This window comes from Lampetra fluviatilis, chromosome 66 (genome assembly GCF_964198595.1).
Source record: "Lampetra fluviatilis chromosome 66, kcLamFluv1.1, whole genome shotgun sequence".
In the NCBI taxonomy this organism is placed as follows: Eukaryota; Metazoa; Chordata; class Hyperoartia; order Petromyzontiformes; family Petromyzontidae; genus Lampetra; species Lampetra fluviatilis.
Genome location: NC_136340.1, coordinates 5,812,869 through 5,830,782, shown reverse-complemented (window position 1 = coordinate 5,830,782; position 17,914 = coordinate 5,812,869). Strand labels below are relative to the sequence as shown.

The window sequence follows — 17,914 nt, the reverse complement described above, 5'->3', positions numbered from 1 at the left end:
AGACACACAGACACACACAGACACAGACAGTGAGACAAAGAGACACACAGACACACACAGACACACAGACACACAGACAGACACAGTGAGACACACAGACAGTGAGACAGACACACAGACAGACAGACACACAGACAGACACACAGACAGACACACAGACAGTGAGACAGACACACAGACATACAGACACACAGACAGACACACAGACAGTGAGACAGACATCAAGACACACAGACACACAGCCACACAGAGAGACAGACAGACACACAGACAGACACACAGACAGACACAGACACAGACAGTGAGACAGAGAGACAGACAAACACAGACAGTGAGACAGACAAACACTGACAGTGAGACAGACAGAACACAGGCACAAAGACCCACACACGCAGACAGACGCAGACAGAGACAGTGAGACAGAGGCAGACAGACAGACACACATAGACACAGAAACAGAGCGATACACAAAGACAGACAACATAGACACACAGACGCGGACAAAGACACAAACAAAGACACAGAGACACAGACAAAGACACAGAGACACAGACAGAGACACAGACACACAAACGCAGACACAGACAAAGACACATAAACAGACAGACACAGACAGAGGCAGAGACACACACAGAGACAGTCAAAGACGCAGACGCACAGAAACAGAGAAATATACAGACACACACGGACAGAGACACACAGACACACACAGAGACACAGAGACAGACACAGAGACACAGAGAGAGACAGAGACATAGACAGAGAGACACACACAGACACACACGGACAGAGAGATATAGAGAAATAGACAGAGACTTACAGAGACACAGACACACAGAGGCACACACAGAGAGACACACACAGACACACACGGACAGAGACACACAGAGAGACACAACCAGCGCCAGGCTCTGTGACTGCAGGGGCAAGTGCTGTCAGTAGCGAGTAGCAGCAGCACCTACACACTTACAAAGAAGCCCCGTGTAGCCTCTAACAGGCTGTAGGGGCAAGTGCTGTTAGCGAGCAGCACCTATGAAGGCTCCCGGCGCTGTGGCTACACGAGGGGGTGGGTGGCCAGCACCACGCCCGGCCGCCTTTGTCTCTCCTCCAGTGGCGATGTTTTCACCGCACTATCTACACCCACCAACACCCACCCACACACACCCACACACGCCCACCCACACCCACCAACCTACACCCACACCCACCAACCTACACCCATCAAACGACCCACACCCACCCACCCACACCCACCCACACCCCCACCCACACCCACCCACCCACACCCCCACCCACACTCACCCACACACACCCACCCACTCCCACCCACCAACCCACCCACACGCTGCACACGAGTCGTAAGCCAAGGGGAAAGCGACCGCTGAGCAGTCAATCTTAAGTGCGTGGAGGGGAGAGGGGGTGAGGGATGAAGGGTGAAGGGGTGAAGGGTGAGGGGTGAGGGGGTGAGGGGTGAGGGGGCGAGGGAGTGAGGGTGAGGGGTGAAGGTGTGAGGGGTGAGGAGCGAGGGGGTGAGGGGGCGATGGGGCAAGGGGGTGAAGGGTGAGGGGGTGAGGGGTGAGGGGTGAGGGGGTGAGGGGGTGAGGGGTGAGGGGGTGAGGGGCGAGGGGGTGAGGGGTGAGGGGTGAGGGGGTGAGGGGTGAGGGGTGAGGGTGTGAGAGGGTGAGGGGGTGAGGGGGTGAGGGGTGAGGGGTGAGGGGGTGAGGGGGTGAGGGGTGAGGGGTGAGGGAGTGAGGGGGTGAGGGGCGAGGGGGTGAGGGGGTGAGGGGTGAGGGTGTGAGGGGGTGAGGGGGTGAGGTGCGACACGCGGGGGGAGTGAACTAGCAAGGGTGGAGTCACGCCGTGATCCGCTAACCCCTTCACGCGGAGCGCAATGGCCGACGAACCAGAACATTTTTAAATGAATAATCGATTTTTTTGCTTGTTATTGATTAATCATTGGCCCAGGGTGCAAGAGGCACCCAGCACTGGCTGAGCATATGATTGATCAGGAGTTTTACAGCTTCCCACACCTCACCGCCATGTTCCCGAGTAGAGGACTGCCCACCCCTCATGGTGGCAGGAGCCAGAGCCGGTCCACCGGACCTCCTGAATACCACAAAGATCCACTGCAGGCTGACTCCCCTGTCATTACCTCCCGTGGCCACCAGTCCACTCGCACTGCAGGCTGACTCCCCTGTCATTACCTCCCGTGACCACTAGTCCACTCACACTGCAAGCTGACTCTCCTGTTATTACCTCCCATGACCACTAGTCCACTCACACTGCAAGCTGACTCTCCTGTTATTACACTTGTATTGAAGGTGGAGGGGTTACCAGCCCCTCGCACCCGTTCAGAGGCCTATTGGCCGCTGTGGTGACTACAAGCAAATTGGCCCTCCCCCCATGACATTGCTGGCATTTCACCACAGCGTTACCGTCTGGCACCACCACCACTATCACACTTACCACTAAGTACCACAACCACCACTTTCTACAACCACCACTACTACTACTACCACAACCACTCCCACCAATACCACCACAACCACTACCACAACCACCACTACCAATACTACATCCACCACCACCACTATTACCACTACTACCACAACTTTCACCACCACTTCTACCACCACCACTACAACTACCGCTGCCACCACTATTACTACTACCACTACAACCACAACTACCTCTACTACCACCACCACAACCACTACAGCTACCACCACAACCACTACCACCACAAAAACCACCACTGCAACCACCACCACCACCACCACAACTACAACCTCCCCTAAACGAGACGCTCAATTTATAGGGAATTATAAAAAAAAAACATCTTTAATTGCAGATTGCTTTCCAAACCACTCTAGCGATACTTAGGGCATGCTAAAATCTATCCGGCAGAATGATTAATTGCCGGCTTAAAGGGTCCAGTTAATATTTAATTATTCAGTCTATAGCCAAGTTAATCTCCACTATATGGATTCACATTCAGAATGTTTATTTATATAGGACTAGAAAGAGAAGGTGGGGGAGAAAGGTGGAGGAGGAGAGAGAATGAGGAGGGTGATGATGAGAAAAAGAGGGACGCAAACTCCATATATACAGCAGCAGGCATCGTCAGGGTCGGGATCGAACCCACGACCTCCTGTATACCAGGCGAGGTAGTCAACTTCTCGGTGCCACCGTGATGATGATGATAAAAAGAGAGACGCAAACTCCATATATACAGCAGCAGGCATCGTCAGGGTCGGGATTGAACCCACGACCTCCTGCACACCAGGCGAGGTAGTTAACATCTCCTAGCCACCGTGATGATGATGATGGGAGAGAGACGCATACCTACAATATACAGCAGCAGGCATCGTCAGGGTCGGTATCGAACCCACGACATCCTGTATACCAGGCAAGGTAGTCAACATCTCCGAGCCACCGTGATGATGATGAGAGAGAGAGACACGCAAACTCAAAATATACAGCAGCAGGCATTGTCAGGGTCGGTATCGAACCCACGACCTCCTGTAGACCAGGCGAGGTAGTCACATCTCCGAGCCACCGTGATGATGATGAGAGAGAGACACGCAAACTCCAAATATCAGTAGCAGGCATCGTCAGGGTCAGTATCGAAGCCACGACCTCCTGTACACCAGGCGAGGTAGTCAACATCTCCTAGCCACCGTGATGATGATGATGATGGGAAAGAGACGCATACTTCCAATATACAGCAGCAGGCATCGTCAGGGTCGGGATCGAACCCACGACCTCCAGTGTACCAGGCGAGGTAGTCAACATCTCCTAGTCACCGAGGCGTCTGACGGTCTCGCGTGTGCGTTCAAGTTCAAAGTTCATGTATTAGGTAGAGCCCTGTGAGCCATTCGGCTCTTAGATCGGGTGCAACCGCAACAAACAAAAAACAAAAACAACAAACATCTTAAAGTGAATATGTGACTAAGTGCAAACAGAAAATCCAAGAAAAGACAGCAACATATTGCAGAAAAAGCACCGTAACACCAACACTGTGTGCAAAAATCCCAGTGGGATGCAAGTCAAACAACAACCACAAGACAACTTAGATTAAGGCCATCAGTCTGACTCTGTACTCCAACAAACAAACATGGCCAAACCAAAAAACTTTTCGAAAATCACCTAAATAAAGCCATAAAAGCAATGAAACAGTGATCATAGGAACTGTGACCGAATTTTCACAATAAACTAACAACATGCACCACCAAAACCCTGCAGCCATAGCTGGCTGCATGATTCACTCCACAACAGCAGGAGTGTAGTGGTGATAACTACTCACGGTTCGCGAACGGATCGTAAACAAGGTTTTCCCGCTATGAGGCATCTTTTACCAGTGGCAAAATATGGTAGTAGGTTTTTATCCTTTTAAACTGGTACAAAAACTGACACCTTTATACAAGCCATCATGTTTGCAACAACCACAACACAAGTAGGCGTCATGTTTGCATTTTGACTGCTTGTGTTGTGGTTATTGCAAACATGATGCCTTGTATAAAGGTGTCAGTTTTTGTACCAGTTGAAAGGGTAAAAACCTACTACTATATTTTGCCACTGGTAAAGGAGATGTCCCATAGTGTAAATGCTTACCCCGAGCTCTCAATACTCTGATAGTGCGCTGTCTTTGAGTTGTGCGCCTTCTGGCGTCATCTGGTCCAACACCAATGGGGACTAGGCTCTAAAGAAAGCCGTCTCGGGTGTGGACCAATCAACTTCAAGGACAGTGCATATCATTATCATCATCATCAGAGTTGCTTCTTTTTGTTTGCATTTTGACTGCTTGTGTTGTGGTTATTGCAAACACGATGCCTTGTATAAAGGTGTCAGTTTTGTACCAGTTTAAAAGGGTAAAACCCTACTACTAAGGTTTTCCCGCTCAATCAAACGGTCAGGGTCAAATGGGGTGAGGTAGGATCCAAACGCCAGATTGGGAAGGACCAATCGGAGGGTCCCACAAGGTGGCCGCCGGGGATTGGACAACCCGGCCACGAACCGGTATAAAAGCCAGAGCGCTGAGAGCTCTGGAAGAGTTCTGCTACACGAAGACCCAAGTCGGCCAAATACATCTAGGAGCCTGGACCAAGCCCTCCAGCCCTTGTCAGGGCTCGGGCTGAGAGTAACCAGTGGTCGGGGAGAGATCCCTTAGGTCCAGCCAGAGGACGCTGGGAGAGCAGGGAGATTAGAGAGCCTGCAAGGTCCGGAGGCTTGTACCTTCTGAGGGTAAAAGGTGAGGGGACCGTATACCCCCTTTGTGTGATAGGGACTGTGTGTCCAGCACCACGCCCGGCCGCCTTTGTCTCTCCCCCAGCTGTTAGCGCTACGCTTTGCGCAACTAACTCGGCGACCCGAGTTGGATTCCCGCTCACGGCCAACACCAGTGACGATTATCTGAACTGGTCCCGGGCCTCCCCTAGGTCGACTCAGCCTTAAACGAGTACCTGGTGCGGTGTGTGGTAAACATCGCCACTGGGGAGACAAAGGCGGTCGGGCGTGGTGGTGCTGGCCACCCACCCCCTCGTGTGCCGTTGCGGCCTTCATAGGCGCTCGCTAACAGCACTTGCCCCTACAGTCTGTTGAGGCTACGTGGGGATCAAAAAAATTAAGACAATACACAGTGTGTAGCCTAGAGAAGTTTAGAAGTTAAATTTGGAGCTTTCGTGACTGCAGGAATGACTCTTTGGTTCTTTCGGTAAAGTCACGTAGAAGGGAAGTAATACAATAATACAAATAAAACATTGTTTTATTTGTATTATTTTCTTTTTAAAAAACATAATAAAACATTATGTTTTATTTTTATTATTTTCTTTTTTAAAACATAATAAAACATTATGTTTTATTATTATTATTTTATTACTTCCCTTCTACGTGACTTTACCGAAAGAACCAAAGAGTGCGTTTTAGAAGTCAGTCCTTTACAACACTACAGGAGGATCACTATCAAAGCTTGCGACCGCGTGCAACTCACCGCCTCTAGCTTCGTCGAAGCCAAAGTGAGTCCTGTACCAGAGCACCACGTCAATCTTGTAGCAGCGGTAGAGGCAGAGCGAGGTGCACAGCAGCAGCAGGATCATGCTCAGACCCAGGATGAGCTGCAGCACGTAAGCCGGCTCTGTCACACACACGCACACACGCAGTGCGTGGGTGGGTGGGTGGGTTGGTGGGTTGGTGGGTGGGTTAGTGGGTGGGTGGGTGAGAGGGTGGGTGGGTTGGTGAGTGGGTAATTTGGCGGGTGAGTGAGTGAGTGGGTGGGTGGGTGAGAGGGTGGGTGGGTGGGTTGGTGAGTGGGTAATTTGGCGGGTGAGTGGGTGAGTGAGTGGGTGAGTGGGTGAGAGGGTGGGTGGGTTGGTGAGTGGGTGGGTGGGTTGGTGAGTGGGTGGGTGGGTGGGTGAGTGAGTGGGTGGGTGGGTGGGTTAGTGGGTGGGTGGGTTGGTGAGAGGGTGGGTGGGTGGGTGGGTGAGTGAGTGAGTGGGTGGGTGGCTTGGTGAGTGGGTGGGTGGGTGGGTGGGTGGGTGGGTGAGTGGGTGGGTGAGTGGGTGGGTGGGTGAGTGAGTGAGTGGGTGGGTGGGTGAGTGGGTGAGTGAGTGGGTGAGTGAGTGGGTGGATGGGAGGGTGAGAGGGTGGGTGGGTGGGTGAGAGGGTGGGTGGGTGGGTTGGTGAATGGGTGAGTGGGTGGGTGGGTGAGTGGGTGGGTGGGTGAGTGGGTGCGTGGGTGGGTTAGTGGGTGGGTAGGTGGGTGAGTGGTGAGTGCGTGGGTGGGTTGGTGAGTAGGTGGGCGGGTGGGTTGGTGAGTCGGTGAGTGGGTGGGTTGGTGGGTGGGTTGGTGAGTGGGTGAGTTGACGGGTGGGTGAGTGAGTGAGTGGGTGGGTGGGTGAGTGGGTGAGTGAGTAGGTGGGTGGGTAAGTGAGTGGGTGAGTGGGTGGGTGAGTGAGTGGGTGAGTTGACGGGTGGGTGAGTGAGTGGGTGGGTGGGTGAGTGGGTGAGTGAGTGGGTGAGTGAGTAGGTGGGTGGGTAAGTGAGTGGGTGGGTGAGTGAGTGAGTGGGTGGGTGGGTGGGTGGGTGGGTAAGTGAGTGGGTGAGTGGGTGAGTGGGTGGGTGAGTGAGTGGGTGAGTTGACGGGTGGGTGAGTGAGTGGGTGGGTGGGTGAGTGGGTGAGTGAGTAGGTGGGTGGGTAAGTGAGTGGGTGAGTGGGTGGGTGAGTGAGTGGGTGAGTTGACGGGTGGGTGAGTGAGTGGGTGGGTGGGTGAGTGGGTGAGTGAGTAGGTGGGTGAGTGAGTGGGTGGGTGAGTGAGTGGGTGAATTGACGGGTGGGTGAGTGAGTGGGTGGGTGGGTGAGTGGGTGAGTGAGTAGGTGGGTGGGTAAGTGAGTGGGTGAGTGGGTGGGTGAGTGAGTGAGTGGGTGAGTGGGTGGGTGAGTGAGTGAGTGGGTGGGTGGGTGAGTGATCACGCTTACTCACAGGCTGAGCTGCAGCATGTAGGCTGGCTCTCCTAAAACGAACCCTACAACTAACCACTAACCTTTCGATTTAAAGCTTTCGTGACTGCAGGGATTCATCTTCTTGGTTCTTTCGGTAAAGTCACGTAGAAGGGAAGTAATAAAATAATAAAAATAAAACATAATAAAACAATTCTCACGACGTTTCGGCCACAACGCAAGCAGCCGTCCTCAGGCGAAGAATGAAGCACCTCCAAGCTTGGAGCGTATATTTAAGCTGGGTTAGAGGGGGGGAGGTGGGAAGAAGAGCGCCTAAACAAAATAATTTGCATATCAAGAGGAATTCAGCATATGGAAAATGCGTAGGAGGTGGGCGGGGGGGGTTCCAAATCAATACTATGCCCGTGCATTATGCAGGATTAGCAGCATCAAAGGGGGGGGGGGAAGGGGGGGAGCATTAACAAAGGGAAGGAATGTTAATAGTATGTAGCTGCAGTTACTAAACAACCACGTAACAAACTAAAGTATAAACTACATAGCATCATCAGTATACTTACTATACTCTACAATAAGCTGAGTTACTAACAGTAAGTAATACATAAAAAATTCTACGTAGTAAAAAATTATATAATATGCTTCCATCTAAACTTTATTCTCTTACATCACACGCGTCTATACCGTACTATATACTGCCATAGGCAAACCCAACATTAAATTACATACTGTATTGCTATAAACCACCTTATACATTTTAATATAACACTATGTATTATTCTACCCACCGTAATGTGTATCGAAATGGTTTATTACGTCCTTCCAGTGATTGCTAAGCCAGAATCCATCTTCTCGGTTAAAATTGTCTCTGTGTTTGTATATGTGGATCGCCTCATGAACGAATCTCTCATGATAGCCAGATGGCTTGCAGAGAACCTCTGTCTTGGAGAAGTCAATGTCATGTGAGCCCACTGAGTTGTAACAGTGATCTGCCACGGCTGAGGTGTTTGTCCTACCGTGTTTCAGGTCAGCTTTATGTTCACGGATGCGGTCTGAGACATGTCGTTTGGTTTCCCCAATGTAACTGCTACCACAGAGGCAACTTAGTTTGTAGACACCAGGGTACTGTATGTCTGGAACCACATCTTTTACAGACGGTACCAGATCACGGATTTTATGTACTGTGTTGAATCGGACCTGGATCTTGTGTTTAATCAGGATTTTGGAGATCTTTTTTTTTATTGTATAGTATTGATTTGGAACCCCCCCCCGCCCACCTCCTACGCATTTTCCATATGCTGAATTCCTCTTGATATGCAAATTATTTTGTTTAGGCGCTCTTCTTCCCACCTCCCCCCCTCTAACCCAGCTTAAATATACGCTCCAAGCTTGGAGGTGCTTCATTCTTCGCCTGAGGACGGCTGCTTGCGTTGTGGTCGAAACGTCGTGAGAATTGTTTTATTATGTTTTATTTTTATTATTTTATTACTTCCCTTCTACGTGACTTTACCGAAAGAACCAAGAAGATGAATCCCTGCAGTCACGAAAGCTTTAAATCGAAATTTAACCGCCTCTACGGGGAGGGTTTCCACATAACTTTGAGATCCTTCAACAAGCTCCGGGATAAGAAGGCTCAGCTAATCGAGTCTCTCACCTTTCTGAAGAGATGCCGCGACTGTAAGGTAATACCAAACGCATTTACACTAACATCTGCTGCTGTAACTTCTTCTAATGCGAAACGAATTCTGTCTAGAACTAGCTTAGCTCTTATCTCAGAGAAAATCAGACTTACGCGCACCGAACTAGATCAGTTAGACAAGACACTCTACAAATCACACTTATCTTTGAGTGCAACAATGTCCACATCGGATTGGGAACATGTGGAAAAAATGACTGCCTCTTCAGCTGCCGCTATGTCGACTAAATGTAAGGACAACTTGATTTCCAAATTCAACCGCCTCTCAAACAAGAAACTGGACCCACACATTGAAAAGCTAGATGTTAACAAAGTCGTAATTAATCGCAGTAACAGTCCTATTTCTGAAGGTTTGAAATCCGTTTTAGCTAAAGGACTAAACTTTGCAGTCACACCTAGACACATACCAGTTAATGATATAATTGCTCGAGTAGATGTAGCTCTCAAGGGCTTGAGTCACATCGCTGCAGACGTAGCAAGATCTGAAATCTCTGTAACCCTCAAAAACGCTAAGATGCCAGCTAGCAACATCAGCAAAGATGAGCGTTTTGAATTAGCTCAATTAAAAAAGAGGGATGACATTGTCATCCTCTCAGCCGACAAAGGCAATGCCACTGTTATCATGGACAAAATAGAATACAACAACAAAATTCAAGAACTACTCAACGATGGCAGCTATACAAAAATAAAAAGAGACCCCACCAACAGCCTCGTCTCCAAAACCAACAACATCATTTCTGCTTCAACCGCATTAATTGATCAGACCAAACAGTTCTCGTTGAAACCTTCTGCAGCCAGGCCACCAAGATTGTACGGCTTGCCAAAGATACATAAAGAAGATACACCTCTTCGTCCCATTGTCTCTACTCTCAACTCCCCCACTTACAAACTGGCTCGTTTTTTGTCCGAAATCCTACGGCCTTTCACTGGAAAAACCACTTCTGCAGTACTAAACTCTATTGACCTGGTATCGACAATCAAGGGGATTGCCCTGTCCCCAGACGACCTGCTTGTTAGTTTTGATGTGGTTTCCTTGTTCACCAAGGTGCCTGTGCCTGACACCATCGCAATCATTGAAGACTTGGTTCATCAAGGACTGAATGCTGGGGTACCCCCCCTGGTGAGACACTGCTTAACCAATACATACTTCACCTGGAATGGAACCTTCTACAAGCAAATTGAGGGCACCCCAATGGGCTCCCCCCTATCTCCGGTTGTAGCCAACATCTTCATGGAGAAATTTGAGACGGACGCCATCCAGACTGCCACTCTACGCCCGACCTTATGGAAGAGGTACGTAGACGACACTTTTGTCATCTGGCCACATGGCCGGCCTGCTCTAGACCAATTTCTCGACCATATCAATTCCATACACCCAGCCATCAGATTCACCATGGAAGTCGAAAATGATGGCAAGCTACCCTTTTTGGATGTCCTAATCAAAAGGAGACCTGATGGTTCAATGAGCCACTCTGTCTACAGGAAAGCCACCCACACGGATGCTTATCTAAAACCGGATTCCCACCACCATCCATCCCAGAAGAATTCCCTCATCAAGACTCTATATCATAGAGCCCAATGCATCTCCGACCATGAACACATTTCCAGTGAACTCAAACACGTACGCCAAGCTCTTAAGGCTAATGGTTACTCCGACTACACAATCCGCAAAGCCATCACTCCAACCATCAAGAAGCATCCGGTTGAGGAGCCTTTCAAGACCATCACCTTACCCTACATTGCTGGGGTCACAAAAAAGATCTCCAAAATCCTGATTAAACACAAGATCCAGGTCCGATTCAACACAGTACATAAAATCCGTGATCTGGTACCGTCTGTAAAAGATGTGGTTCCAGACATACAGTACCCTGGTGTCTACAAACTAAGTTGCCTCTGTGGTAGCAGTTACATTGGGGAAACCAAACGACATGTCTCAGACCGCATCCGTGAACATAAAGCTGACCTGAAACACGGTAGGACAAACACCTCAGCCGTGGCAGATCACTGTTACAACTCAGTGGGCTCACATGACATTGACTTCTCCAAGACAGAGGTTCTCTGCAAGCCATCTGGCTATCATGAGAGATTCGTTCATGAGGCGATCCACATATACAAACACAGAGACAATTTTAACCGAGAAGATGGATTCTGGCTTAGCAATCACTGGAAGGACGTAATAAACCATTTCGATACACATTACGGTGGGTAGAATAATACATAGTGTTATATTAAAATGTCTAAGGTGGTTTATAGCAATACAGTATGTAATTTAATGTTGGGTTTGCCTATGGCAGTATATAGTACGGTATAGACGCGTGTGATGTAAGAGAATAAAGTTTAGATGGAAGCATATTATATAATTTTTTACTACGTAGAATTTTTTATGTATTACTTACTGTTAGTAACTCAGCTTATTGTAGAGTATAGTAAGTATACTGATGATGCTATGTAGTTTATACTTTAGTTTGTTATGCAGTTTTTACTTTAGTTTTTTACGTGGTTGTTTAGTAACTGCAGCTACATACTATTAACATTCCTTCCCTTTGTTAATGCTCCCCCCCTTCCCCCCCCCCCTTTGATGCTGCTAATCCTGCATAATGCACGGGCATAGTATTGATTTGGAACCCCCCCCGCCCACCTCCTACGCATTTTCCATATGCTGAATTCCTCTTGATATGCAAATTATTTTGTTTAGGCGCTCTTCTTCCCACCTCCCCCCCTCTAACCCAGCTTAAATATACGCTCCAAGCTTGGAGGTGCTTCATTCTTCGCCTGAGGACGGCTGCTTGCGTTGTGGCCGAAACGTCGTGAGAATTGTTTTATTATGTTTTATTTTTATTATTTTATTACTTCCCTTCTACGTGACTTTACCGAAAGAACCAAGAAGATAACCACTAACCACTAACCCCTAACCACTAACCACTAATCCCTAACCACTAACCACTAACCCCTAACCCCTAACCCTACCAGGCTGGCCCGGAACCAGGCTGGCCACCACGCCCCACCCACAGGTACCAATACACTCCCACAAGTCCCAACAGGTACCCACAGGTACCCACAGGAACCTACAGGAACCCACAGGACCCCACAGACACCCACAGGAACCCTACATGAACCCACAGGAACCCACAGAAACCCACAGGAACCTACAGGGACCCACAGAAACCCACAGGAACCTACAGGAACCCACAGGAACCTACAGGAACCCACAGGAACCCACAGGACCCTACAGGAACCTACAGGGACCCACAGACACCCACAGACACCCACAGGAACCTACAGGAACCCACAGGAACCCACAGGATCCTACAGGGACCCACCTTCGAGCTGCAGCTGCAGGGTGCCCGCCCTGCGCCCCACGTTGTTCTCCACCACGCAGGTGAAGTTGACGAGGTCGTCCTCGCGCACCTCGTCGAAGCGCAGAGACAGCGACACCCTCTTCTCGCCCAGGTGCTCGTGCAGCACCCTGCCGTGACGTCATCACATCGCCATCGTCGTCATCGTCGTCATCATCACAACATCATCATCGTGCAGCACCCTGCCGTGACGTCATCACATCGTCGTCATCGTCGTCGTCATCAACATCATCATCGTCAACATCACCATCGTCATCGTCGTCGTCATCGTCGTCATCATCACAACATCATCGTACAGCACCCTGCCGTGACGTCATCACATCATCATCGTCACAACATCATCATCATCGTCATCATCACCACATCATCATCAACATCATCATCACCACATCATCAACATCATCGTCATCATAACATCATCATCACCACATCATCATCAACATCATCATCACCACATCATCAACATCATCGTCATCATCGTCATCATAACATCATCATCACCACATCATCATCAACATCATCATCACCACATCATCAACATCATCGTCATCATCGTCATCATAACATCATCATCACCACATCATCATCAACATCATCATCACCACATCATCAACATCATCGTCATCATCGTCATCATAACATCATCATCAACATCATCATCACCACATCATCAACATCATCGTCATCATCGTCATCATAACATCATCATCACCACATCATCATCAACATCATCATCACCACATCATCAACATCATCGTCATCATCGTCATCATAACATCATCATCACCACATCATCATCAACATCATCATCAACATCATCATCACCACATCATCATCAACATCATCATCAACATCATCATCACCACATCATCATCAACACACACACACACATCATCATCAACACACACACACACATCATCATCAACACACACACACACACATCATCATCAACACACACACACACATCATCATCAACACACACACACACATCATCATCAACACACACACACACATCATCATCAACACACACACACACATCATCATCAACACACACACACACATCATCATCATCAACACACACACACATCATCATCAACACACACACACACATCATCATCAACACACACACACACATCATCATCAACACACACACACACACATCATCATCAACACACACACACACACACATCATCAACACACACACACACATCATCATCAACACACACACACACATCATCATCATCAACACACACACACACATCATCATCAACACACACACACACACATCATCATCAACACACACACACACGTGTGTCTGTGTGTGTGTCATACCAGCCTTCATAGGCACTGCGACTCGCTCACTAACAGCACTTGCCCCAACAGCCTGCCGCAGGCTACACGGGGGAGCTTTGTCTTTGGTGGTGGTTTGGTGGTGGTGGTTTGGTCGTGGTGGTGGTTTGTTGGTGGTGGTGATTTAGTGGTGGTAGTGGTGGTGGTGGTTGGTGGTGGTGGTTGTGGTGGTGGTGGTGGTTTGGTGGTGGTGGTGGTGGTGGTTTGGTGGTGGTGGTGGTGGTGGTGGTTTGGTGGTGGTGGTGATTTAGTGGTTGTGGTGGTGGTGATTTAGTGGTAGTGGTGGTGGTTTGGTGGTGGTGGTGGTGGTTTGGTGGTGGTTTGGTGGTGGTGGTTTGGTGGTGGTGGTTTGGTGGTGGTGATTTAGTGGTAGTGGTGGTGGTGGTTTGGTGGTGGTTTGGTGGTGGTGATTTCGTGGTGGTGGTGGTAGTGGTGGTTGTGGCAGTGGTGGCAGTGGTGGTGATTTAGTGGTGGTGGTGGTTGTGGTGGTGATGGTGGTGATGGTGATGGTGGTAGTGGTTGTGGTGGTGATTTAGTGGTGGTGGTGATGGTGGTGGTGGTGGTTGTGGTGGTGGTGGTGGTGGTGGTGGTGGTGGTGGTGGTGGTAGTGGTGGTGGTAGTGGTTGTGGTGGTAGTGGTGGTTGTTGTGGTGGTGGTGATTTAGTGGTTGTGGTGGTGGTGGTGGTTGTGGTGGTGGTGGTGGTTGTGGTGGTGGTGGTTGTTGTGGTGGTGGTGATTTAGTGGTTGTGGTGGTGGTGGTGGTTGTGGTGGTGGTGGTGGTTGTGGTGGTGGTGGTTGTTGTGGTGGTGGTGGTGATTTAGTGGTTGTAGTGGTGGTGGTGGTAGTGGTTGTGGTGGTAGTGGTTGTGGTGGTAGTGGTTGTGGTGGTTGTGGTGGTGGTTGTGGTGGTGGTGGTTGTGGTGGTGGTGGTGGTGGTTGTGGTGGTGGTGGTGGTGATTCGTTGGCGAGTAGCCGGCTCGTGAGAGGCACAATCAGCGTGCAGGAGGCACGGAACATTTCATTTCCCCATAATGGGATTTTCATTTATATTATTAAAACGTCACTCTCAGCAAACCTCAAAAGGCAAAAGTGCTTTTGTATCTTTGTGTGTGTGTGTTTGTGTGTGTGTTTATGTATTTGTGTGTGTGTGTTTGTGTCTGTGTGTGTTTGTGTGTGTTTGCGTGTATTTGTGTGTGTGTTTGTGTGTGTGTTTGTGTGTGTGTGTGTCTGTGTTTGTGTGTGTGTTTGTGTGCGGTTATGTATTTGTGTGTGTTTGTATGTGTGTGTGTGTTTGTGTCTGTGTGTGTTTGTGTGTGTTTGTGTGTTTGCGTGTATTTGTGTGTTTGTTTGTGTGTGTGTTTGTGTGTGTGTGTCTGTTTGTGTGTGTGTTTGTGTGCGTTTATGTATTTGTTTGTGTGTTTGTGTGTTTGCGTGTGTATATGTGTGTATTTGTGTGTGTGTTTGTGTGTGTGTGTCTGTGTTTGTGTGTGTGTTTGTGTGCGTTTGTGTATTTGTGTGTGTTTGTATGTGTGTGTTTGTGTCTGTGTGTGTTTGTGTGTTTGCGTGTGTATATGTGTGTATTTGTGTGTGTGTTTGTGTGTGTGTGTCTGTGTGTGTGTTTGTGTGTTTGTTCAACCCCCTACCTCCCCATGGTGCCGGACGGGCAACGCTGTCGTGGACAGTGCTGTGGGGGGAGGGCCAATGCCCATTGGCCTCTCCCCTCAGGGCGTTTGTGACCACCACAGCGGCTAAATGGGGGCTCTGGACGGGTACGAGGGGCTGGTAACACCTCCACCTTCAATACATCACCACTAAACCACGTGGAAAATAGATAATTAAATTTCGATCTAAAGCTTTCGTGACTGCAGGGATTCATCTTCTTGGTTCTTGCGGCAAAGTCACGTAGAATGGAAATAATAAAATAATAAAAATATAACATAATAAAATAAAATTCTCACGACGTTTCGGCCACAACGCAAGCAGCCGTCCTCAGGTGGAGAGCAGGTCTGTCGAGAAGACAGAGTTCAGATTCTGTTCTCCACCTGAGGACGGCTGCTTGCGTTGTGGCCGAAACGTCGTGAAAATTATTTTATTATGTTCTATTTTTATTATTTTATTATTTCCATTCTACGTGACTTTACCGAAAGAACCAAGAAGATGAATATCTAACTAATAAGCTTGTGCCGGAGGCTCCGGGGGGACAGGCGTTTATGACGTCTCCTGGCCAAACCCCATTTGGCGGAGCCAGGAGACTGAATCTTCACCTTCGGGGCTCCTCCAGAAACAACGACAAGCCACTACGGATGGCCACGTGGAATGTTCGAACGCTCACTGCGGAGGAGAGGCTGCCACTCCTCTGTCGGGAGCTGGACCGGTACCGCCTGGATCTCTGTGGCATTCAGGAGGTCCGGTGGACCGGCTCTAACTCCTGCCACCATGAGGGGTGGACAATCCTCTACCCGGGGAAGGATACTGCCAAACAACAGGGAGTGGCTCTTCTTCTGAACAAAAAAATGAAGGGAGTGTGGGAGCGTGGCGATGAGGTGTGGGAAGCTGTAAACCCCAGGCTACTTTGGGCTCGCCTTCGCATCAACCGGAGGCGAGGAGTGGAGGTCGTGGTTTCTTATGCCCCAACCGAAAATGAACATCAGTGGAGGGATGCAGGCAAAGCCGATGAGTCAGATGCCTTCTATGTCCTCCTGTCACAGGTACTGGCTAAAGTAGCCCCTCGGGACAGAGTAATCAAGTTGGGTGACTTCAATGCCCGAGTTGGTCATGATGCTGGCACCTGGTCTAGAGTGATTGGAAGGAATGGGCCAGATCAGCTCAATAACAACGGTAGGAGGCTGCTAGATTTTTGTGCAGCCCATGGGCTTGCAATTACCAACATGCTGTTCCGGCATCGGCGCATCCACACAACATCATGGATGCATGCCGGGTCCAAGCAAGAACATCTGCTGGACTACATAGTGATGGACCAGCGGATGCGAGCCCATGTCCTTGACACCAGGACCTACCGTGGAGCTTATCTGCCCTCTAACCATCGACTAGTCATCTGTAAGATGCACCTGCCATTCTTCCACTCCGGTGGTGGGTGTACACCTACGACCCCATTCTAACCTAAGGTGGCCTGGTCTCAGCTAGCTGATGGAAGTTGTAAGCGAGAATTTCATCATCACTTGCAGCTGGGGTTGGCATCATCCCCCACTCCTCCTGACACCGAGGGGAAATGGGCGAGGTTAAGGACTGTGACTCATGTAGCTGCAATAGCTGCTTTGGGTACACAGTCCAGACCTCACCAGAGACCCTGGCTGACAGAGGAGGCGTTCAGGCTGGCTGAGAAAAAGTGACAGGCACCACTTTCACCGTCTACAGCATCCCACGTCAGAGAATGAGGAGGCTTACCGCAGCCTTCGCTCGGAGGTTCGGACAGCCGTAAGGCGCTGCAATGGTGGGTGGTGATCGTGAGTTGCTGAGGAGATGGAGTCTGTCTCAGTAGCCTGTGATCACAAATCGCTCTTTAATTCCATCAAAAAAGTAACCTGCAGCGCCACACCTATCACCATCATTCGGGAAAAGAATGGTGATCCGATCTCCGACCCCCAGGAACCGGTTTGCAGATTTTCTGAGCATTTCTGTGAAGTCTTGGGGAACGGGAAATCCTCAGCCTAAAAAAACATCATGGGGTAAAGTGGGGATGACCCTGCTGAGGCTGCGGTGTCTCAAATATTGAAAGAAGCAGTCACCCCCTGTGAGTGGCTAGCTGAAGTGCCATCTGTTGAGAAAGTACAGATGGCGAACCAGAGTCTGATTCCAGAAAAAGCACCGGGCAGAGATTATCTCCCAAGCGAAATGTGGAGAGAGGGTGGCATTTGTGCGCAGACTGCCCTACATGACATCATAACAACAGTCTGGTCCACTGGACGGGTTCCGCAGGATTGGAAGGATGCCCTGGTGGTCCCCCTCTTTAAGAAGGGGGACCGCACAGACTGTAACAACTACAGGGGCATCTCACTCCTCAGTGTGCCGGGAAAGGTCCTGGCAAGGATTATTCAACATCGCC

At 49.5% G+C, this 17,914-nt stretch overlaps 1 protein-coding gene across 1 annotated transcript in view; it reads right to left on the bottom strand.

Annotated features, from left to right (window-relative positions):
• The window catches only part of LOC144952153 (uncharacterized), an 88,015-nt gene that overhangs the window by 12,602 nt on the left and 57,499 nt on the right, over nucleotides 1-17,914 (bottom strand). The window contains exons 5-7 of the mRNA XM_078882556.1: nucleotides 17,642-17,658; nucleotides 12,467-12,612; nucleotides 5,990-6,133 (exon numbers count right to left, since the gene is read on the bottom strand). Of these exons, the coding sequence (XP_078738682.1) occupies nucleotides 5,990-6,133; nucleotides 12,467-12,612; nucleotides 17,642-17,658 (307 nt within the window). The remainder of the gene's footprint in view (nucleotides 1-5,989; nucleotides 6,134-12,466; nucleotides 12,613-17,641; nucleotides 17,659-17,914) is intronic.